Genomic DNA, 25,885 nt, shown 5'->3' on the forward strand with positions numbered 1-25,885 from the left:
ATTCAGTGATAAGTGAAATGTATTTACCTTATAAATTAATGTGCTGATTAACTTGGTCTCAAAAATATATCCCAGTGGAATCCAGTTAAGAAATCTGAGCAATGTTTCCAATGTTGCATGTACAAGTGGAGCATTTTGGGAATTTTCCTGCAATGAAAACAAACCTATATAATAATTATCATCTTCTACAATTATTATTTTAAAAGTAAAAATGAAAGCACTTACCATTACAAACTGACACAGCTGAAAGATTTGTGAGAACTCATTGCACATGCTAAAAATAAAAAGTGATTGGTTTAGAAGACAAATAAAAACAAATACTGTAGTTACATACTAACAAATATTACATATTCCAATCTGCTCATTAAAAACTTGAGTTACTCTCAATTAAACATACACCAACTTCATCAAAAGCTACAAAGTTACTAAACTGTTTCTTGATTTTTTAAATTCTTACTCTATTTAATATTATTTGTTTTTTTCCCTTTTTCTAAATATATTTTGTTGATTTTTTACAGAGAGGAAGGGAGAAAGACAGAGACAGAAACATTGATGAGAAACATCAATCAGCTGCCTCTTGCACCGCCCCCCCCCCCCCCCCCCCCCCCCCCGTACTGGGGAGGTGCCTGCAACCAAGGAACATGCTCTTAACCGGAATCAAACCTGGTTCGCAGGCCAACCCTCTATCCACTGAGCCAAACAAGTTAGGGCTAACTGCAGGTTTTTATGTCTTCTTATCTGGTGGATATTGACCCAGATTTCCCCCAAACTAAACCAAACCAGTTTCGGCTCTATTTAATACTAATCAGTCTAGCTTTTGATATCAAGTTAGTTAAAACCCAACCAACCAACCAACCCACCCACCCACCCACCCACCCACAAGACTCCAAATTATCCCGGCTGGTGTAGCTCATGTATAAAGGTCACCCGTTTGATTCCAGGTCAGGTCACACACCCAGGTTGCTGTCTTGATGCCCAGAAGGAGGAGTACAGGAGGCAGCTGATCAATGTTGATATTTCTCTCTCTCCCCTCGCCTTCCTTTCTCTCTAAAAAAATCTATAAAAACACTTAAAAAAAAAAACAGACTCACAACTCTCCAAAATACGTGAAGTGGCATTATATACAGGGTTGGACAAAAGTAGCTTTGCAAATTTGAGTACATGAAACAGTTTATTCTTGCATGATTTATTAGCTAATGTATTTTGTTCCATATGAACAAATTGTAAACCTACTTTTGTCATATCCTGTATATGCCAAATACACCAAACCAGAGGAAATATTCTAAATCCTGAAGCTAGTTTGACCACATAAAGGTATATAAAAGTAATATACGGCTGTGTCCTAATGACTTCAACAAATTTTTAATAACATCAAAAATAGATAAATTCTGGCATGATCCTAGTATTAACAGTAGGAAATCGACAAGATACAGGACTAGTAAAAATTCAGCTGGCGTTTGGACACAAGTAATTTTCCTTGGAAGCCATTAAGTAGTCACCATATAAAACATATCCCAAAGAGAACTCTCAACCTATAATCCTTTACCAAATGACTTTTTTTTTGCTGTGACAAAAAAAACACATGTACTTTTTAAGCCTCCAGATTTAGGATATTAGGCTGATTGTAAGACTATTTAAATTTGCAATGAAAAACAATAAAAATTAATTTATCATTTTAACAATCACAATTTTTAAAAAACTTATAGCCTGCCTCCAAATTCTTCTTAATAGTTTGAGAAATTACTTAAGCTTTCAAAACAGAATACTCACCTGTCCTTTAAATGCTTAGCTTTTACTTGGGTTATCTGTCCACTAGAGAAATCAAATACTTCTTCACTCAAGAGTTTAAGAATCACCATATTATTCTGACAGAGACTTTCACTGGTCCTACTTGCTCCAACAATGTCACTGATAAAAGTTGGCCAGTGTTTTGGCCATTCCTGTTTCAGTATCTAAAATAAGAAAATGTTAACTTCATTTCACTTGTCAATGGCAAAACTTCAAAGAAACTGTGTCATATTAAAAGGAGCAAATATCAAACCACTTTCCATTTTCTACTGCTTTATTCAAAGAGGAAATGTGCCACCATCCACAAAATACACTGGATAGAAAGTACAACACAGATAAAGCCCTCTGTCTCAAATGCCCTACAACTACACTGTTATCCCAACTGGTCTAATCTGGCTATATTGTGTATGCATGTAATATCTGCCAGATAGGCATATGCAAAGTATTCCCAGGAGACTCTTTTAAGCAAATAAAAAGGTGATGGGCAAGGAAACACTTTTTGGCTGAAATCTGGCCCTTGAAATATAGTAGAGTTTGGACATATAAATTAAATAGAAGAAAGGAGGCATTACAATTGGGGATAGAATAATTTTTGACCAATAATTAACTATGTTCAACTTTTAAATCTGTACTCTATATACTGTACACTAGGGATATTTTTGAAGCAGAAATTCTGTAAGAGCACCTGTGAATAAGAAGTTAGTAACTACCTTCTTTGCACTCCTTCCTCTCCCAATTCAGAAATAGGTTACCAACAAAAAGTCTTTAGAATAAAAGCCAGTAAAACATTTGGCTTTGTTTTAAAAATCATTTAAGTTCCAAAAACTTATTATAGAGAAAATTTTATTTTTTCATTACACACCAATTAATCTCAAAAATTTTTTGACATATTAAAAACAGGTAAGTTAAAATTTCTGAAGTGAGACTATACAGAAAGTTTGAAAAACCTTCTAAGAGATTAAAGGAATACTGTATTAAAAAACAATTAAAACAGATAGATAACATGGAAACACAGAGTACCAAGCATAAATGATAAAATTTAATAGAGTCCAATCCATATTGGAGCCATAAAGTGATGAGTTTTCAATTTTACAATTTCAAATGCTACATAGTAGGTTAACTGTAAGAGTTATCATAAAAACTACTATGGCCCTAGCCAGTTTGTTTGAAGGGTGCCAGGTTCAATTCTGGTCAAGGGCAAATGTCCGGGTTGCCAGGCTTAGTCCCAGTAGGGCATGAGCAGGCAGCTCATCAATGATTCTCTCTCATCATTCACGTTTCTATCTCTCCCTCTCCCTTTCTCTCAGAAATCAATCTATCTATCTATCTATCTATCTATCTAAAAAAACCCTATCACTACTTCTGCTATCTATCTATCTATCTATCTATCTATCTATCTATCTATCTAGCTATCCATCTATCTATCATCTATCTAAAAAAAACCTACTATCATTACTTCTGCAAGTTGTTAGTTTATTCAATAAAGTGTGTTCAAATATTTTGTTCAAGTAATCAGCCTAACTAAAACATTGAACTCTTTTGAGGAAAACAGTGAAATCTTACCTGAACGAGAATCATATTCAATTTCCCGATATATACTTTTTCCTTCTACGAAAAGAGAAATATTTAGATTAAATAAGAGCCTAAAATAGGTATAGTTAAGAACAAAAGCATAAGAAACCTCAGAGAGAAAAATAATTGCATATTTATTGAAAATGACTGTATATGTGTTTATATTGTAGCTCTGTGATAGTGATAGTAAGGTTTAAGTTGAAGATTCAATATTTAAGTGCTTTTATATTTTCACAATAATCTTCAAAAAATCTCTTACCTCTACACAAGTTGGATCAGATGAGGTCTTGATAATAAGGCCAACAACATATTTTTTTATTCCTATGGGAAAAATTTTTATAAATCAATATTTTTATAGCATATTAATAAATCCTCAGAAACAAAAAATTTGGGGTATGAAGAGGGCAGAGTACAGTCAGATAATATGCCTAATCCCATCACCAATGTTGGCTTTTGTGGAAAAATTTAATATACTACTTTATACTGGTTAAAAAAAATTTTTTTTAATTGACTTTAGATAGAATGCAAGGGAGAGGGAGAGAAACATTGATTGGAAACCTGGGCATGTGCCCTGACAGGGAATTGTGAGAAACCCTTTGGTGCATAGCATAGTGCTCAACCGAGCCACATCGGCTGGGGCTTTAGCGCACTACTTTATTTTATTTTTTTAAAATATATTTTATTGATTTTTTTTTTTTTACAGAGAGGAAGAGAGAGGGATAGAGAGTTAGGAACATTGATGAGAGAGAAATATCGATCAGCTTCCTCTTGCACACCCCCTACTGGAGATATGCCCGCAACCAAGGTACACGCCCTTGACCGGAATCGAACCTGGGACCTTTTAGTCCACAGGCCGACGCTCTATCCACTGAGCCAAACTGGTCAGGGCTGCACTACTTTATTTTTATTTTTAAATATGGAACGCTTCACGAATGTGCATGTCATCCTTGCACAGGGCCATGCTATCTTCTCTGTGTCGTTCCGATTTTAGTATATGTGCTGCCGAAGCGAGCACTGTAGTGTACTGCTTTAAATGTTTAAGTTATGTTCTTATCCTTTACAAAATCTAGCTGGAACAGCCGAGACCGGTTTGGCTCAATGGATAGAGCGTTGGCCTGCGGACTGAAAGGTCCCGGGTTCGATTCCGGTCAAGGGCATGTACCTTGGTTGCGGGCACATCCCCAGTGGGGGGTGTGCAGGAGGCAGCTGATCGATGATTCTCTCATCGATGTTTCTAACTATCTCTCTCTTCCTCTCTGTGAAAAATCAATAAAATAAAAAAATAAAAAAAATCTAGGTGGAACAATTACACCATTACTATCTTCTAAGACTGCAGTCACCAACAGGTGGACTGAGAGGTCTGAAAGGTTGGCAACAATTGTTCTAATCTAAGATAATCTTTAAATGCTCTACCAGTTAAATATAGCAATATAGTAATCTTGAGAAAAACAAAAACAATACTGCCAGGGACTAATGTGCTCTTCACTTAAATAAACACACACATCAACTTATTTTTGTGGGTCAAAACTGCAAAAACCCTAAAGATGTTACTTTATAATAAGCATTATAAAGTTTTATGTGAAAAACTTATAAATCAAGGTCAGATATATTTAACCTTTCCCAATTTTACTTATAACATTAAGCTAATCCTCCAAAAGCATTTTTTTTAATCTATTAATTGCTTTTAGAAATAGAGAATCGTCAATTTGTTACAGCTTATTTACACATTCATTGCTTGATTCTTGTATGTGCCCTGACCAGGGACTGAACTTGGGTGTATCCAGTTGATGCTCTAACCAACTGAGTTCTACCTGGCTACAACGCAGAAATTTGATTTTAAAAATTCCCCCACTATAATATAGGAAAAAAAGAAGGAAATACTTTGTTTGCAATGTTCTTTGCCTAAGAACCCCTTAATAATACAGCTTATTCTTCAAACAGTTTAAGACTCCATAACTTTGCTTTTAATTTACATCATTGAGAGTTTAAAAGCATATACTCTAGGTCCCCTTAAAGTTTAAAGTAAGTCCAGCTGGTGTGGCTCAGTGGTTGAGTATCAGGAAGCCAGTGTGATACTGGTCAGGGCACATGCCTGGGTTGCAGGCTCAATCCCTAGTGGGGAACAGGCAGGAAATAGCCTATCAATGATTCACTCTCACCATTCAGTTTCTATCGCTCTCTTTTTCCCTCCCTCTCTAAAATCGATTTAAAAAATATTTTTGGAGTCATGTGATGTACTGACATTTACATGCCCAAAGGGTCTGAAGCAAGATCTCTAATAGAATAAATTTTTATTTCTCACTACATAAAGACTGCTCTCACATCTGTTTAATTTAGGTTTTGCTGCCAAATGTTTGATAAAGATTTTCAATTTTCAGAGCTGCCTGAACTTTGCAACTACAGGTAAGACTTTCTGAAACTGTGTCCTAACCCTCATCTACCAAATCAGAACACCCTTAAAGAACGGATCTGCTGGCCAAAGCCAAGATTGGTTCAGTAGATAAAGCATCAGTAAGGGGCATGTAGTAGACAGCCAATCAATAATTCTCTCATCATTGATGGTTTTTTACCTCTCCCATTTCCATCCTCTCTGAAATCAATAAAAAAAAATATTTTTAAAAAGTTCCACATTAAGCAAAAGACAATACAGACTGTTGCAGACAAGACCCACCAATGTGCTGAAACGAATGGGCAAGTCATCAGGAGAAACTGGATATCTGCATGGTGTGAAATTCTCTCTCCAAAATACTTATCACTTTCAATATGAAAAATAATAATTTTGTAAACAAAAAACCAGCAGGCACCATAACCACTGATAAAGGTTAATACAGTGAACAATTAAACATCTTGACATTATGTAGTGCCTGCTTATGTGGTATTCTTGCTTAAAGAAATATGTACCACAGCCTAATCATATTAAGAACAAACCTAAGCTAAATTATACTATACAAAATAATGGACCAGAACTCAAGTGTCAAAATCATAGAATCAGGAATTAAGAACTGTCACAGATTGGAAGACTGAAGAGATACAACTAAATGATTTATAGAACAGAGAAAGGACATTAGAGAAAAAGCTTATGAAATGTGAATCAAGGTCCACAGTTCAGTTAATAATACTGAACCACGTGTTTAATTTCTTGTTTGTTTATTTTATTATTGTTCATAAGTTGTTAGTATCAGCACAATCTGTACTTTTCTGGGCAACAATTCTATAGTCTAAAATTACTTCAAAGTATTAAGAGGCTTTGTGGACACAAAGTAAAATCAAGTTTAGTTTTAGTAAGGTGATTACTTATTTTTTAAAATATATTTTATTATTATTTTAAAAAACTTATTTTATTGATATTTTACAGAGAGGAAGGGAGAGGGACAGAGAACTGCCTCCTGCACACCCCCCACTGGGGATATACCTGCAACCAAGGCATATGTTCTTGACCCTTTAGTCCGCAGGCTGACGCTCTATCCACTGGGCCAAACCAGTCAGGGCAATAAGGTGATTTTTAAAATACAACAATTAGGGGAGCCAAATTATTTTTTTTAATGAGTATTAAATTATACCACACAACAATCACATGTCCATATTACCAGTTAAACCTAATAAAAAACAATTCTGGTATCACTATCATTAAAAAAAAAAAAAAGTCAGTAGTACTTGGTCAGAAAGGTGGTTATTTAAAAGTTACAGTCCTGAAGAGAAAAGTACTGACTATGGTAAAGTGATATTAAATTGAGACTTGATTGTTTATGAGAATCTTCCAGTTACTGACTACTTATATTGCTTTTTTCCTATTTTCATCTTTCACCCTTTGTTCCATCTACAGTGTGTTTTAGAAGCCTCTGAAAAGAGGGTCAAGAGAAGTGGAAGGCTGTCTGATCCTGTTTTATATTCTCTGAGGCTTAAAAAAGCCTCCAAACCTTAAATATTCTGACTAGAGGCAACAGTAGCAGTTTTGGACATTGTCTTGTTCTTTGTGACAGAATTAGAAGAAAAAGTAGTGAATCTTTTTTTTTTTTTTTTTTTTTTTAGTTTAGAGAGAGAGGAAGAGAAACATCAATTTGTTGTTCCACTTATTTATGCATTAATTGGTAGATTTTTTTATGTGCCCTGACTAGGGATCAAATTCCCAAACTTGACATATCAGGTTGATACTCTAATCCCTTGGTCAGCAAACTCATTAGTAAACAGAGCCAAATTGTTTAAACTGAAACTTCTAATACCACTTCGTCAAAATAGACTTGCCCAGGCTGTGGTATTTTGTGGAAGAGCCACGCTCAAGGGGCCAAAGAGCTGCATGTGGCTCGCGAGCTGCAGTTTGCCTACCACGGCTCTAACCAACCGAGCTACCTGGCAGATTCCTGAATTTCTTACTACATTATATTGTCGGTCCTTTAAGGTCCACCCAAAATAAGGAAATGGGCAGTCTTAAAAAAAAAAAAGCAAGCATTCCTCTGAAACATCTTAATCCAAGTTTACAAGTTTAAAAATAGAAATAAAAATACACCCTGCTTTTGTTGTTAATCCTTATCCAAGGAGATATTCCCACTGATTTTTAAGAGTGGGAGGGAGGCCTAAACTGGTTTGGCTCAGTGGATAGAGCGTCGGCCTGCGGACTGAAATGTCCCAGGTTCGATTCCAGTCAAGAGCATGTACCTTGGTTGTGGGAACATCCCCAGTGGGGTGTGCAAGAGGCAGCTGATCGATGATTCTCTCTCATCAATGTTTCTAACTCTCTATCCCTCTCTCTTCCTCTCTGTAAAAAAATCAATAGAATGTTTTTAAAAATAAAATAAAATAAAAGAGTGGGAGGGAGGGAAGTAAAGATTGATGTGAGAGACTCCTGTACTATCACCAAGCTGCTTTTCAAAAAAAAAATTTGAAGAGGGCTAGAGATTGAAGTTATAATGGAGGTATGTGCCTTATTGGGAATTGAATCAAAGTCCATTTGGTGCACAGGCCAACACTCTTAAGCATTGAGAATCACTGGCCAGGGTAACCTGCTCTTTGATTATAGTCCCCCCAGAATCTCCAATTGCTAGATACCAGACCTTATTTGGTCAAGTACCTTACCTCCCTAATTCCTTCCTAGAGTTTTCTCAAAAAATTTTGTAAAGCAGTCCTAGCCTGTATGGTCAGTGGGGTCCCTGGTTGCATGCTCAATCCCCAATAAAGGATGTCTCAGGAGGCAGTCTATCAATGATTCTCTCACCACTGATGTTTCTCTCTTGCTCAAATCAATAAAAATACGTTAAAAAAAATTTTTTTTTTGAGAAACAGCTCAGCCCTAGCCGCTTTTGTTCAGTGGATAGTGTCAGCCTAAAAACCATTAGGGTCCCAGGTTCGATTCTGGTCAAGGTCACATACCTCGACTACAGGCTCCTTCCTTTGGGCCCCAGACATGGTAAGGTGCTTGAGAGAGGCAACCAATTAGTGTGTTTTTCTCCCATTGATATTTATCTGCCTTTCCCTCTCTCTAAAAATCAATGGAAAAATATCCTCGGGTGAGGATTTTAAATAAATAAATAAATAAATAAATAAATAAATAAATAAACAAGAGCCATCAATACTCTGAACTGCACCTTTTAAAAACAAGAATAGCAAAATGAGTTCAATTTGGTTCACCCATTGTGCAATACATAGAATATCCACTCGTCCATTGTAATTATTTTACTCTTAGTAACCCTAACCTGTTTGGGTCAGTGAAGAGAGCATCAGCAGGTGGACTGAAGGGTCCCCAGGTTTGATTTCAGGTCAAGAGCACATGCCCAGGTTGCCGGTTCGATACCCAAAAGGGATGCCGGAAGCAACTGATCAATGATTCTCTCTCATCATTGATGTTTCTCTCTCCTCTTTCCCTTCCTTTCTGAAATCAGGGAAAATAAATATTTTTTAAAGTGTAAACTAAGTAAATTACTTTATCAAAACTATGTAAAATATGAAGGCTCTTTCCCTGTGCCTTTGATTACAAGCATTTATCCATCTCAGTTACCTACACCAATCATCAGAAAGAGTCTCTGAAATAGAGGCTGAGGGTAGGCTTTAGCTCAAGTGGTTACTTCCTCACGGTGGACACTAAAATGCAGAGTGGGGAAAAAGTAGGTTTATAGTTGTGAGCACACGAAAGACAATTTATTCTTGTATTATTCATCATTGTAATATTTTCCATATGAACAACTATAAACCTACTTTCCCCCAACCCTGTATAGTGCTCTAAAATAGCTGTCCTTCTTTGCCTTATTTTCAGGAATCCATAATATCACTCTGGTCATTCGATGGAATGAACCTGTGAGAACAGCAATGTAAAGAGACAAATAGCTAAAAACAATTCGAAAGTGGGGGTTCTTAACCTAGGGCTCCCACTGATAGGTTAGGATTAGATGAACTTATTTATTTGCCTACATGTTTAGTAATTTGAAGAGAAATCTATCTATAAGACTATCTTTCTTAAAAAGATTTATGGACTAAAACATTTAATAAGAACTTTATAAGATTATGCAGAAATCAAAATTTAATTAAGCTTATAGCATTATTTATAATAGCAAAATATCAAAAGAACTCAAATGTCCATACACGAATTAATAAGTAAAATGTGTATATACAACATACAATGGAATATTATTTGACCATAAAAATGAACAAAATTCTGATGCATGTTAAAACATGGAAATATGCTAAGTGAAATAATGAGACAACCCACCCCCCAAAATATGGTATGATTGCACATATATGTGGTGACTTGAATAGGAAAATTTATAGAGAATAAATGTTTACTAGTGGTTAACAGGTACTGGGAGACTAGGGAGGGAGTGTAAAGCGTTCATGTTTAATGGGTAGTTTCAATTTGTGATGATAAAAAATTCTAGAGATGTACAGTGATGTTGGTTGTGCAATATTGTGAATGTACTTACCTACACTAAATAATACACTTCAAAAGACAATTTTATTTTATTAAAGATTTAACAATTTTTCCTCTAAGAACAATAAAAAAAAGCAAATTTATTAAAATCCACCCTCATGTAATCAAGACTTTCCATAAGTGGTTCCCATCTCCTATTGCTATGTGGATACAAGCTAAGTATTATGTATTATCACATCTCTTATGCAAATTCCACATAAATAGGAAATTTTGTAAGGACAAAAGTGCTACCTTACCAGAAGGGGTAGGAAATTACTGTTCAAATATGTATGACACTAAAATATAATAGAACATTTTGAAGACATTGACTGTTTTTTAAGATATAAAATGTATATCTAATCAATATGATTTTTTTATTATTCCACCATGGTATAAAACTGGCAAAAACATACAAGTAGGGGCACCTGTCAAATCTAAGATCAGACCGATAACACTTCTAACATTACATTCTACTGGGTTGGGGGAGGGGTGAATTTCTGGTGAGTTTCCTTTAGACACAAGGGCTTAAGAACCCCAAAACTTTAATTTTCTCTTCAAAATTATCAACAATGAAAAAACCACTATCTGTGTTCAATAAAGAGCAATAGTATAAACTTACAATAATATAGAGATGATGTGAAAGAATGCTCACAGCATTAGTCATTAGGGAAATGCAAATTAAAACCAGAAGCCATTCTATAATGGCTAGAATTAAAAAACATTCACCATACCAAGCTTCAATGAGGATGTAAAGCATATTTATATACTGCAGTAAGAATGTAAAATGATACAACCATTTTGGAAAATAGTTAAACATACACCTACTACGTGGGTGATAGAAAACAGGTTGAAGGGTAGGGTAGGTAATTACAAGATGAACATCTTTTCTCAACATCCCCTGAGGTGTCCTGGAGTGCAAAAGGCACTCTGCAAAGTTGCTTTCACTTGGCAGCTACTGAGTTGAGTGTCTGTCCCCTGGTGGTCAGTGTGCATCATAGCTACCAGTTGGCCAGTCGATTAAGCTTTTAAATACGTATATAGAATAAATTGATTTCAGAGAAAAATGAGAGGGAGAGAGGTTAAACACACCAATGATGAGAGAGAATCACTTATTGGCTGCCTCCTGCACACCACATACTGGGGCAGAGCCCACAACTTGGGCATGTGCCATGACCAGGAACAAAACCAGGACCTTCTCGATCATAGGTTGATACTCAACCCACCGAGCCACACCAGCCAGGCCAAGATGAACATTTTGATTATAGTGGTGGTTTCATGGATATATACATAAATCAAAACTTATCAAATTGGGTGGAGCTATTTGACACAAGGGCGTGTGTGGTGGGGAGGGGAATGCTGGCAGTAACTGGAGGGGTGTGCACAGGTGGACTGTGGCACACACAGGCAGACTGAGGCATGGGGGTGGCCGGGGACCAGAAAAATAAAAAATAACTTATCAAATTATACATTTTAGAAATGCTATCCACTGTGTATGTCAAATTATACATTAATAAAACAAACAAAAGAGCAAATACAAATGATTTTAAAAGCCAGTATCAGTTACAATCAACATATTGAACATATGTTTAAGATAAACATAGTGATCTTCAGTACAATGGGAGGTCTTAATTAAGCATGGGAGTGACGCAATTAGTTCTGTCTTTCAAATACCATGGGTATATCCTTTGTGGGGACTATAACACACAAAAGATGGTACTAAGAAGTTCAGTTAGGAAGCTATTGCATACATTTTTTCCCCAGATAGCTTGAGACTAGTAGCTGTGCACAAAAATGCTGAGGCCCAGTGCACAAAAATCGCTGACTAGATGTGTCTGTCCCTTAGCCCAGTCTGTACCCTCCTGCAGTCCAGGACCCATTTTTCCTTACTGCCTGTTTGCCATTGCGCTCAACAAGCATGAGCCCGGCTTCTGGCTGAGTGGTGCTTCCCCTATGGGAGCGCACTGACCACCAGGAGGCAGCTCCTATGTAGAGCATCTGCCCCCTGGTGGCCAGTGTGCATCATAGCAATTGGTCTTTCAGCCATTTGGCCGATTTACATATTATGGTGTTTTTTTTTTTTTTTAAAAATAAATATATTTTATTGATTTTTTTTACAGAGAGGAGGAGAGAGGAATAGAAAGCTAGAAACGTCAATGAGAGAGCAACATCGATCAGCTGCCTCTTGCACAGCCCCCACCGGGGATGTGCCTGCAACCAAGGTACATGCCCTTGACCATAATCGAACCCGGGACCTTTCAGTCCGCAAACCAACGCTCTACCACTGAGCCAAACCGGTTTCGGCCGATTTACATATTATGGTTTTATTATACAGGATGGTAAAATAAAAATGGATATATTTTTTTTTGGGGGGGGGGGGGGAGACTTTAACACATGCTGTATTTATTCATATCCAGCACCTAGAAGCACAGAGAGCTTTATACACATTTCACCTCTTATATCCCAACAGCCTTGGCAAGACAGTCAAAATTCAAAGAGGTACAGAAATTCATATAAAAATCATATAGTAAATTACCATGTGCCTCATTCCAAAGGAAAGGTTTGTATAAAACCTTATGGTAACCCAGTCAGTTTGCTCAGTGATTAAGGCCTAGGCATGCAGCATGCAGACTGAAGGGTTGTAGGTTCGATTCTTGTCAAGAGCACATACATCTGTAGCAGGCTTGAGCTGGGCTTGGTTGGGGCATGTGTGGGAGGCAACTAATTAATCTGTCTCTCTCTTACATTGTTGTATCTCCCCCTCACTTCCATTCTCTCTTAAAAATCAATGGAATAAAAAGGGGGTGGGGGAAACAATAGAAAAATATCTTACGGTGAAGATTAAAAAAAACACACACAAAACACCTTATTGGTAATCAACTTTGATCTGTCAACTTCATAAATTTATAACACAGAAATGCACAACTCAGAAGCCTTGTCCAACTACTTTAAGTGACTAAACTGTTAAATGTTCAATTATGATTACATCACTTTGGACTATTCATTAATTCATCACTCCTCTTTTCAATATCAACAAATTCATATCTATCTCAAAAATGATATATAAATCATACGCCTTAATGGCCTTTAGTTTACATTTTTAAAAATACAGATACATTTACTCAGATAATCATTTCCGGGAAGAATAAAAGGAGTTTTAGTATCTAGCCCACTCCATTACTGTTTGAAAGCATGTACCAGTTGCAGCTCGATTCCAGTTCTCTACCCCGACCCTTCCCACTTGCTCTAAAAATCAATGGAAAAGTATCCCGAGTGAGGACTAACAACAATAAAATTCTCTAAAATTATTTTTAAAAAGGGAAGGGGTGCTTACCTGAATAATGCAAGTTGTTGTGCAACTAAGACATAGACTCAATATCCTTTAATTACTCTAGTGACTAGCACACATGCCTCATCTGAAAACGATTCTACTTCACATATTAAAATTTCCTCTTCATTTTTAAGTAAAAAATATTTAACCCTTTGCACTCCGCTGTTGCCTCTCAGGGGACATCGGAATTCTAGCATATCACTCGGATGTCCCCTCTCAGGGGACATTGCAGTTTATTAATGATTACGGGGAATTGAGTTATTTCAACGCACGTTTCCGCCGCAAAGTAGCGTCGAGTAGCTGGTAGCCAATGTCCAGAATGGTTCGGAGTGCAAAGGGTTAATACTTGATTTATAACTCATCTATGCAAATATTCACTTCAAAACTTAACATCAAAGATATCAATTATATAACACGTAATTTATTGGAATAAAAATATAGGGAAAGTCATTATTTCCTTAAAGTAGAATACAGTAAATTAGAGAACATTAATTGAATAATTATATATAAACACACAAACTAAGAAATAAGAATGCAACAGATATCCTCTGATCCTTAACACAATTAAGTTAACATTTAGAGGTACTAAGAGAAAGAGTGAGAAAAAACAATGACAGCCATGTATGAGAAATGTTATGGTGGTGGTAGTGGAGGGAAAGACTCCAAAACAGTTAATGTTTTTTTCTGGCCTTAAAAAACAAATACAGAGGAATGTAGCAGATTTTGTATCATATAAATCTAAATTTATTAAAATGTTTTATGGCTCTAACCAGTTTGAGTCATGGATGGAGCATCAGTATGTGGATTGAAGGATTCTGGGTTCAATTCCAGTGAAGGGCACATGGACCCACAGGTTGAGTACCACTAGCAGAGTAGCCTAAGTCCATCAGAAACAGAGGTATTTACATTACGATTCATAACAGTAGCAAAATTACAGCTATGAAGTAGCAAAGAAAATAATTTTATGGTTGGGGGTCACCATAACATGAGGAACTGTATTAAAGGGTCAAGGCATTAAAAAGGTTGAGAATCACTGTACTAAGGGAACATGCAGCAAGAGATATCTAAACACAGTCTAGAATTGTCAGAGATTTTCCTGGCAAAGTGCTTTAGACAAGAGGCCTGAAGTAAAAATACCATTACCCTAAATGTGAAAATTCAACTGTTAATGAAGAAGCACCTGAAATCAGATTTTAAAAATTGCTAGATTGGAAAAATAATGTAGAAAATTTATTTTGGTTTGTTGTGTAGCTAAACCTACACTTCCTTTAAAATACAAGCATTGCAATTTGTATGAAGGAACTTGTCTAAAGGGCCTGACTTAATCATCATTCCCTTCTTTTAGCACATTCTGATGCTTAGTATGCACTCTGATGTAAGGGTATTATAGTCTTAATACCTAACAGTGCTTTGTAAGAAGCAGATATACAATATGTGCCCCAGGTAAATATTTAATAATAAGTGTACTATGCTAATTAGTCCAGATGTTCTTCTGGACAAAGCCGAGGCAGCAAGGGCCAAGCCCTTTGCATGAATTTCATGCATCAGGCCTCTAGTAAATATATATGCTAAGAAAGAGTAAGAAGTGGCGTTGACTGCTTTAAATGACAGGACAAAGAAATGTACAGTATTTGGGGGATTATACTAATTCATTTCCAACAGCAAAGTTACCTAAAGATGAAGGAAAATTAACTTTCAGAAATACTAGCATATTTTGTGAAACACAAAATCATAAGCTTGGAGAAGCTTCCACAGGACTGACAATGTTAAAAACAATTATAAAATTAATACAGTAATTAATTTATTCCAATGCTTTACAGATGAGATTACCTTAAAAAAGAACATGAATCATTAAATCCATCATGCAAAGTTGCTACTGGTATCAAAATCTAGGGTCCACTAACATTCTTTGGAAGCCGTTTGCCTGGTCTTCCAACAATGAGCCTCTCCAAGACCCTAGAAGTTACACCACACTTTTCCCTTCATATAATGTCTTCACCAATAATAGCAATTATACATGGGTGTAATTAGGTAATTTTATGAAGTTTACACCATACTTAATCTTAACACTAGTGATGAAGGGAAATGCAGGGAGAAAGGTAATTCTGATACTTTAAAAAAAATAAATATAGTTTGGAGAGATACAAAGAAGTTATTTCAACAGAGAATAAGAATATATGAATAAAACAGAATTCTCTTAAGCTTGGCAGAATAATCACCATTGCTTCCCCTCCAGCCTTTTCAAATGTGACAATAGATTCTCCAAAGTAAAGTCTTAAGCCCTCTGAAATATTATGTTGGATACTTGCATACTAATCCACGGGAGCTCTTATGATCCTGTCTAAGAAATCTGGAATATGCTAATTGACCCTCACGACATTGCAAAGATAGTGGCACCCACAGCCAATGAGGGAATATGCTAATTGACTGCCCACCCTCAAAGATCGCAGAGCCCAGTCCCCTTGGCTGTTCCCCACACCTGCCTCCGAAGGCCCCCCTCCTCAGTCCCCCAGGCCCAGCCTAAGGCATGATGGAGCATCACCTTCCCCTGATCACCAGTCGCCTCCCATCCCTGAGGGCTCCCAGACTGTGAGAGGGGGCAAGTTGGGCTGAGAGATGCCTTTCCAGTGCATAAATTTTTTTTTTAAATATATTTTATTGATTTTTCACAGAGAGGAAGAGAGAGGGATAGAGAGTTAGAAACATCGATGAGAGAGAATCATCGATCAGCTGCCTCTTGCACACCTCCTACTGGGGATGCGCCCGCAACCAAGGTACATGTCCTTGACCGGAATCGAACCTGGGACCTTTCAGTCCGCAGGCCGACGCTCTATCCACTGAGCCAAACCGGTCCCGGCTCCAGTGCATAAATTTTCATGTACTGGGCCTCTAGTGTAATAATAAAGAAACAAATATATATGCATATGAGCATAACCAATGGACAGACAGTGGGGGGTGGGTGGGTGAGTGGTGAAGGCATGTGCTGGGGGATGGAATGGACCAGGGAGAGGTCAATGGGGGGGAAAAAGGAGACTTATGTAATATGTTAAACAATAAAGAATTTAAATTATTAAGCAAATAAACAAACCAACAAACCACACTCCCCTTCATGTAGAAAGCAAACAATGCTGAATCCTTAGGTAGATCCTTAGCCTCTAATTTTATAACAAATACAACCATGACTTTGATAAGACTAGTATAATTTTAAATCACTTAAATTTAAAGCTGGAAAAGGTCATGTAAGAGTACCTACTGTGTTTCCCCGAAAATAAGAGATCCTCCGGAAATAAGACCTATTTACAGGTTTCCTTCTGAGTGAAATATAAGCCCCCCCCAACCCCTCAGGCTAAATGAGAGATTTGGTTTAAGAATAAGAATATATGAATAAAACAGAATTCTCTTAAGCTAGGCAGAATAATCACCATTGCTCCCCCTCCAGCCTTTTCAAATGTGACAATAGATTCTCCAAAGTAAAGTCTTAAGCCCTCTGAAATATTATGTTGGATAATTGCATACTAATCCACGGGAGCTCTTATGATCCCGTGATCATAAGAATTACAAGAGGTTGACATCTTAAAATAAGATAAGAAAATGAAGATGTGGTTAGCAAAAGTAGGTTTATAGTTGAGAGTATGTGCAAGTTTATTCTTATTATAATATTTTCCATATGAACAGTTTTAAGCCCACTTTATTCTGAAAGAAATGGAGTCACAAGAAATTCACCAGGAAATTCAGGAATTGGATTGTTATGATGATGTTCCAAAAGATGATAACATGATTGTCATTGAATAAATGAGTAAATTCTTGATACTGTAGGATTCAGTTTGTCTGGTTTGTGTTGACAACTACCGTACTACCGTAACGTACACAGGTAATAAATTTCCTTTATTTTCATTTAACAATAAATGTGTACCGTATTCTTCTTCATGGAAAAAATAAGACATCCCCTGAAAATAAGACCTAGCGCATCTTTGGGAGCAAAAATTAATATAAGACACTGTCCTATTTTCGGGGAAACAGGGTAGTACAATCCTTATGTGATCACAAGCAGAGGTCTAGATGTTTAAAAAACAAAAGAGGGACTTATAGTACAATAAAATGGTACTGAGGTTAAAAAAAAAAAAAAAAAAAAGTAAATACCTTTTTTAGGTATGGTAAGTCATACCCAAAGTTAAATTTGAGCCTCAGAACATGTGTATCAAACAAAAGTAATGAAGGAAAATAGCACCTAATGTCCCTAAAGAGCAATGAGAAAGTATGAAAAATCTATTTGGGCCAACAGTCAACAGCTCTTATTAGTTTCTGAGAAGGTCAAAGAACATGATCTAAAATGGTTGCAACGCAAAATAAAACATTTAAAGAAATAGGAACTTCTTTTGGAGACACTATTTCCTCCTGCATTATCATTCTTCATCTTTATTTAAAATATATTAAAAATATGTCATTAAAACTTGTCTTATTTACCTATAAGCATGCTAAATAGATATCAAGATTTAAGTCAGACTAGCTGAGTAAATCCAGGTCCCAATCCCACCATAAAGATGACATGAAAGCCTGGCCCGTGCGGTTCAATGGTTAAGCACAAACCCATGAACTAGGAAGTTAGAGTTCAATTTCCAGCCATGGCACATGCCTGGGCTGCACGCTTGATCCCCAGTGTGGGGTGTGCAGGAGGCAGACAGCTATCAATAATTATCTCATCACTGCTGTTTCTATCTCTCTCTTCCTCTCTGAGTTCAATAAAAAATATTTTTTTAAAAAGAGAGGACATGAGAAATCAAGTGAAAGACAACATCTTAAAGATCCACAGTCAAAGAAAGGGGCATCAATATAATAAAAGCCTAAGCAACCATTATGGCGGAATGACCAGAACGATTGGTCACTATGACATGCACTGACCACTAGGAGGCAGATGCTCAATGCAAGAGCTACCCCTTAGTAATTAGTGCACTCCACAGGGTGAGTGCTGCTCAGCCAGAAGCCGGGCTCATGGCTGGCGAGTGCTGAGAGTCAAGTATAAGGAGCAGTGAGCAGGCAGGTGGTAAGGAGTGAGGGGTCCCGAACTGTGAGATGACACAGGCCGAGCTGAAGGGACCCCCCCCCCCACCCCAGTGCATGAATTTTGTGCACCAGGCCTCTAGTATTTTAATAGAAAATACCACCAAAAGTAGTATACTCCCTCTTATAAAGTACAGACTCGATTTTGTTTCTCAGAGATTAAAACAAATATAAAGTAGGCACTAAAGGCAGTACATTTAAAAATTAAAGTAAATGCAAAGATTCCAAGAGACTACCTTAGCCCATGTTTCTTAAACTATGACTACTTTTACAAAAAATAATACCAAGGGAAAGTTAAATGCCAGGTAGGGCAAAAGTGGGCTTAAAACTGTTCATATGGAAAATATTATAATAAGAATAAACTTGCACATACTCTCAACTATAAACCTACTTTTGCTAACCACATCTTCATTTTCTTATCTTATTTTAAGATGTCAACCTCTTGTAATTCAAAAGGTAAAGGCTTGTGATTTTTAAAATGTGTTTTTTTCCTTTTCTCTTTTAAGTTTGTGTACTTTTCATGTTACAATATTTATTGTTAGTTACTGTTCTACATTTTTAAACAATTCACATGTTCAAATGTTATTCACTTCAGAAATGGTTCCAGAATAACTGAATTCATACAGATTTTTCATATTTATTATAAAAAGTCTGAATAGTCTGGTATCCTTTATCCCCCAAAATATAACCTTATAAGCAACCTGCTTTGCCACATAAAATCCATAGTCTCCATCTGTCTATCTATAATAATAAAAGGGTAATATGCTAGTTAGACTAGACATCTTTTGGACGTCCTTCCTGACAAACCTGGGGCCAGAAGAAAGGCAGCCTGGGACCTGGGTGCCTATTGGCAGCTGGAGGAGGAAAGCCCAGACCCCAGAGGGAAGCCTGTGCCAGCAGTAGGGGGAAGGAAGGCCTACTCTTGCACAAATTTTCATGCAACGTGCCTCTAATACATAAAAGCCTAAGTGACTGGCTGACTGGTAGCTATGAAGCACACTGACCACCTGGGGACAGAAGCTCAACGCAGGAGCTGCCCAGCTGTGGTGTCTTGCAGTTGCAGTTCTTGGGTGACGTACCCGGTACCAGAGAGGAGGGAGTGCAATTCTGGGGTGCATCACCCGAGAACTGCCTCTTGAAATCCGGGACCTTTTTGGGGATGTTGGATAGCTGGTTTTGGCCCGATCCCTGGAGGCCAGGCTGAGGGACCCCACTGGTGCAGAATCCATGCACCTGGCCTCTAATTAAAGCATAATAAACCAGAATCAACACACCCACTACCCAAATACTTAACTATGATAAAAAATGTCAGGATTAATAAATTTCTCCGAATTTATAATTTCATAAAGTATTTCCTACCTTCACACTGGTTCCTCGGAAGAATCTTCCATCTTGTTTTTATCACATTTTCCAAAATTTGTAGTCCATAATACTGAAAATTGGATAATAGAGATATGTGAATATATTACTGTAAGACAAGCAACTTTCAGGATTCACAAATGGACAGACATTCACACATTTACATCTAAAGTTTCAAAACCATTATGCTACCAAGTTTAATTACATATATTAAACAAGGATCTATTCACCCATATACTGAGTTTTCATGCATTTTCCTCATTTTATTGTTTACTACTCTATTTAATGTCCTGCTGTTTACACATGCTCACACCAGGAAGAACCAAATAAAAAGCCTTTTTGCAGCCAATTGGGCTTATCTGTAGAAGGAAGTAGCAGCCAGATATGAATTCACAGCATAAATGACTGCTTATAGGCTCAAGTACTTTAACACGACCAGGTTCCTAAGAATTTAGCAGCTTGGATGCTCTCAAGCTTCCTACCATCTTCTAGGAGTTATAAGCTCTTGGCCAAGCAAGTATTGCCAAAGATACTTTCTGTAGAAAGTCTTTACAAACATCACTGGTGTGTTATTTAAGGAGCAGCAAGACAGCCCATGGGTTTAATTTTAAATTTTAACCCCACCCTTATATTTGCTATTTCTACTAACTTAAAGATAAACTTTTGTGCACAGTCAAAAACAATACAAGTGCATGTTGCAATCTGTATCTACCTTTCAGGTATTCCTTCCTAAATATAGAAGTTATAATTGAAAATATAAAAAAATGAATAAACAGATACCACTTTCAAGCAATTTTGTCCCTCCTGTTGATTACTCACTCTAAATAGCCAAGAATGTTTACAACAATTTATAATGCTGTAGGAGTTAAAACCCAAAATTATTATCATGACCAATTAGTGTGGATAGACAGGAGGAAGAAAAAAGACAAAATTATTGTGGTATGTTTTAACTGGTTAAATTAGGGAAGAATCAGCTATAATACCTGAAAGGTAAACTCACTCATATAGACATATAACCTCAGATTGCAAGTTTTGGCTGAGAATAAGAGTTCATCTTTAAATGGTTAGTCATCACACAATAAAATAGGAGCATTAGTATTTCAACCAAAGGGATCATATGAATGCTCATTTTATCCAAAGCACAATATAGACTGTCCCAAACTACATTGTGCTCAAACAGTAAATGTTTTTGCTGTTTCTTTCATTTTAACATTTCACACTTTTCAGAAAAATCTTCAAATGAAATCCTACATTTGCAGAACATTCCTTAAAAAGACTTCTGATAAAAACAAGGCCTAAGGAAAATTCTGAAAATATAAATTTGATGCAGGTATTTCATAATCAGCAGTAAATAGTGAAGCTTTCTATCATGTTCATTTACACCTCTCAAGTTCTCAGAAATTTTTAAATAAAGCAAAAAGGGAAAGTTTCTGGTTGAAATTCTAAATTAACCTTAAAAAAACTGCTCTAAAAACTTTAATTTTATAGGCATAAAATCAGACTATCAAGTTGTCAAAACTATGTAATTTTTTTTTTTATTTTTACTACATGGACTATTATTCTCTTGCTAATACTAAACTAATTAAAGAGATCTTTAAAAATTATGAAGCAAGTTTATATATACCAGTAAAAAGTAATAATTTAAATAACCATACCACATTTAGTCAGTTTTTCAGCTTAGTTTTTAATTGAAGGATAGTGTCCCCTTCCTTTGTTACATTTATTTACATCTTCCTTAATATTCGATACTTTGTTATTTCAATTATCTGTATACTAACCTCTAGTCCTTTCTCCAACTGTAAAAAGGTAGCATAAGCTTGCAGAAGATACAACTCATATTTGGGTCTTTCTGCCAAGGGGGCTGAAGCAAGAAGCCCAATATAAGCTTTTCACAAGTTAGATAAAAGAAATAGATAGATCACCATCTTAATATCCTAAAACCCATTCTGTCCTAAATATTTAGACTCTACAGTTGAATTCATATTTATTTGAACAATAATATTTTGATTCAAAAATCTTAGTGGCCCATCCGGCATGGCTCAGTGGTTTAGTGTTGACCTGTGAACCAGGAGGCCACAGTTCAATTCCGGGTCAGGGTACATGCCCGGGTTGTGGGCCTGATACTCAGTGTGGGGCATGCAGGAGGCAGTCGATCAATGATTCTCTCTCATCATTGATGTTTTTCTCTCTCCCTCTCTGAAAGAAATAAAAATAAATTAAAAAGAACAAAAACACACCAAAAAATCTAAAGTGACAGCCAAATCCGAAGGCCAATGAAAAATGACTACTTTGGAAATATCAACAAATAATTCAATCATTCTAAAGAATTACATTTCTGCTTTACATCTCAGGATTTGAGAAATCCACTGCTGAGTTATGAAGATGAGGGACAGAAAACAGCAAAGACTAAATAAAAATTAAAAAAGCAAAAAAAAAAAAAAAAAAAAAAGCATGAAATGATCCCTATGGTAGAAATTTCTATTGAGCCCCCAGAAATACTTATTTTATGCATTGAATTCCCCTTTCCCCTCCCACCGCCCATGAAACAAAAACAATTGATGAACAGAATTCAGTTAAAGGGAATCAAAAGGGTAGACCTTGTGGAGGCCTGCCGTCAAAGCCTAGCTGTGTCAGTTGCACAGGAAGACACCCCTTTTCTTCCTATTACAAGCAATCAACATAATGGAACATTATGATTAATATCAGGTAGTGTTAACATCTTTAAAGAAAAAAAAAATGATTGCATAAAAGCCAAATGTCATAGTGCATAACTTTAGCACCAAATCATTTGTAATTTATGTAAATCGAAGAATTCTTTACCTGTTGCTTTCTTTCTGTTCCTCTAATCATCTCATTTTTCACAAGACAAATTTGAGTTTTTAAAAATACTGTTGATAAATCAACTTAAACATTAGTAATGTCTGTCAGTATAAAAAGCAAAATTTACCAGGCAAGCAAACAGGCAAACACTGTTATGTTACTTAAGGTTAGCACTTTGAGGAAGTTCTGAACTGTATTTTTGCCCGAAAATTTACAAGATGTCAAAACTAATTAATATTTTAAAACTGTTAATTAACACAGTCTGATTTCAGAAACAGATGTGAGCATGGCTATTTTCTGTTTTAACACAATGTGTAGCAAGTGGAAATCTTGTGCATATTAAACAGAATGCCATGCACGGTATTTTGTTAAGTTAATGCAGTTTAAAGAGAAGTGTGAATCACCAAGCCTAAAACAGTCAAAACACATTTTGATCAACCCTTCTGTCCAAGCTTAAAAAAAGGACCTGGATTATAACACTTTCAATTGCAAATAAAAACTGACTGCTGTCCCATTAAAAGCACTGATACCAGAATAGGGTTTTATGCTGCCCATACAACGTGGGTGTTGGAGGTGCTAGGAGCCTGTATTATATTGATTACTTGCCCCCCCCTAAATTCCTCTGATATGTTCCATCTCTGAGTAACATTCAGAATTTTTTATGCTACTTAGATCTGTATACATATTCTAAAAAGAAAACAAAGCAAAACAAAAAACCCAAAACAAACAAACAAAAAGCCACCTTGCATACTAGTCCCAATTACAAAGCTTCATAATTCTTAGGACTATTTGCAAGAATTAACTCTATGTTTAAAATTCAATTTTGATTAAGTTAACAATATTAAATGATTGGAGATAACAAATGCTCATACTAAAAATGAGATACCTTCCTCAAAGTTTATGACTGGAAGAAAAGAAGAAATAAATGGATTTTAAAACCACTACTTGCTTACTTTCGTGTTCATATTCTGTGAAAATTCCAAAATTGTATCGACTCTTGTCCATGCATCAGGATGCTCCTTTAAATGTGTCAGTACTTCTTGAGCCATTCTTTGCTAAAATATTATACAAGAAGAATTTTTTAAACTCACTTGTTTTTTTGAATCATTTACTAAAGTGGTACTGAACAAGGTACAAATCCTAACAGAACAATGATTCTACCAACTTTCAAAAACACTCAAATAATAAATCTTTATAGAAATAAAAATGTTTATCACCCAAACTTCAATGAAAAATAGGAATATTTATTCCTTTGAAATAAAATAGCCTTTTTGGGTACTTAAATTCAACCAATGCTAACAAAGATCTTCTCTGACATAAACAAGTTCTCAGTACTTACAATCAACTAAAAGCAACATAGAAAACTTCATCTACTTAGATAAATAATGGTATACTCTGTTTTACAAGTCACCAACCTACATCTTAACAAAATTTATCTATAAAAATGAAGACATATAAACGAGGTCTAAGACTTTAAATCTCAAATGTGTGTGTGTCATATATATGACATTAAGACCCTTAGACTATCATGAATTTGGTCTTTTCCTGTCCATATTTTCAGAGCACGTGAATGAATTTCATATAAACTACAGTTGTGTAGCCCTACACAGTTTGTCTCAGTGGACAGAGCGCCAGCCTGCAGCCCAAAGGGTCCTAGGTTCAACCTCTGTAACAGGCCCTTCCCGGGCCCCGGCCCTGGTTGGGGCTTGTGCAGGCGGCAACCAATCGATGTGCTTCTCACGTGATATTTCTGTCTTTCCCTCTCTTCCACTCTCCCTAAAAATCAATGGAAAAATAGCCTTGGATGAGGATTAAATAAATAAATAATAAAAGTCACTAAATTTTATATCATGTATTTTATAGAAATCTTCCTGTAATTTGCTCTTTCCATTGGACAGTTTTTAGCTTCCTCACATTTACTGAAATACAATTGAAACGAACAGTTTTAAAGATCTAGCCAGGTTGATACTATTTATCTAGTTTTTTAAGACTGTTAATTCTATTTTTAATAACATGTGTTTTCCTTGAAAAGCAATAGCTTAATCTTTTTTTATCTTTAAAGGCTGTTTTGCAGCTCAACTGGATTCTCCCTAATGATATTTTACCTATTTCTATCACATATTGTAGGCAAAAATCTAGTTGATGGTTTTTAAATTTGACTGATTACCTTCCTGTTAGACTAATTTACTTGATCAAGGGTTTAAATCTATACTATAAAACAAGAAAAATAAAAAAAGGGGGATGGGGGAGAAGCATTCTTACTTCAATCTTCTCTGACAGAGACATCTCATAATCTTTGACTTGGCTTTTATTCCGACTTATAGAAATAACCCTTAATTCTACTTTAGCTTTGATGTTGAGAATTATTTTCCTCAGGTAACAGTTATATCACATTTATCATTTTGCCATTAGCAACTAGCAACATATTCTTTTTGTTTTTAAAACATTTGAGTTAAACTAAAGCTAGGTGGTGGTTCTAACACCACCACCAGAAGCCTCATGCAACTTAAAAATCAGCTGCCTGGGTTTCACCTGAGGGTCTGGGGCTAAGGCTTGAGTGTAAGCTGAAAAATACAATATATATACACTAGAGGCCCAGTGGGGTCCCTTGGCCTGGCCTGCACCATCTTACAATCTGAGACCCCTCGGGGGGTGTCGGAGAGCGGGTGTTGGCCCGATCCCTGCAGGCCAGGCTGCTAGGCCAAGCGACCTCCCAGTGCCTCTAGTATGCATGTAAGATCTTTGGTTAATCTCCCTCTTCTCTCCCCTCTGAGATTCATCAGTTACTTCCATGTTTCCATGCCTCTGGTTTCCGCTTCTGTGCTGAGTGTCTGCTCTTGGTGGTATGTGTGATAGCTATCAGCCAGTCGCTTAGGCATATATATACTAGAGGCCCGATGTACAGAAGATTTGTGCAAGAATGGACCTTCCTTCCCCTGACTGGCAGTACTGCCTTCACTCAGGCCTGGAGCTGCCTTTCCAACTTCCCATGCTGCCCAGAGGCCCAGAGTGGCTGGGGTGGCGCAGAACGCCTGCATTATTGCCTGACTACACAAGTGTCCCAC

General features: G+C 36.5%; 1 protein-coding gene across 3 annotated transcripts in view; it reads right to left on the minus strand.

Annotated features, from left to right (window-relative positions):
- Nucleotides 1–25,885, minus strand: part of XPO1 (exportin 1) — a 48,720-nt gene that overhangs the window by 13,871 nt on the left and 8,964 nt on the right. For all 3 annotated transcript variants that reach the window (XM_084901060.1, XM_084901059.1, XM_084901058.1), the window contains 7 exons: nucleotides 23,774–23,875; nucleotides 20,001–20,073; nucleotides 3,620–3,681; nucleotides 3,352–3,396; nucleotides 1,771–1,952; nucleotides 226–274; nucleotides 28–147 (listed from right to left, as the gene is read on the minus strand). In XM_084901060.1, the coding sequence (XP_084757186.1) occupies nucleotides 28–147; nucleotides 226–274; nucleotides 1,771–1,952; nucleotides 3,352–3,396; nucleotides 3,620–3,681; nucleotides 20,001–20,073; nucleotides 23,774–23,875 (633 nt within the window). The remainder of the gene's footprint in view (nucleotides 1–27; nucleotides 148–225; nucleotides 275–1,770; nucleotides 1,953–3,351; nucleotides 3,397–3,619; nucleotides 3,682–20,000; nucleotides 20,074–23,773; nucleotides 23,876–25,885) is intronic.

Source organism: Pipistrellus hanaki (genome assembly GCF_964339955.1).
Source record: "Pipistrellus hanaki genome assembly, chromosome: 12".
NCBI lineage: Eukaryota > Metazoa > Chordata > Mammalia > Chiroptera > Vespertilionidae > Pipistrellus > Pipistrellus hanaki.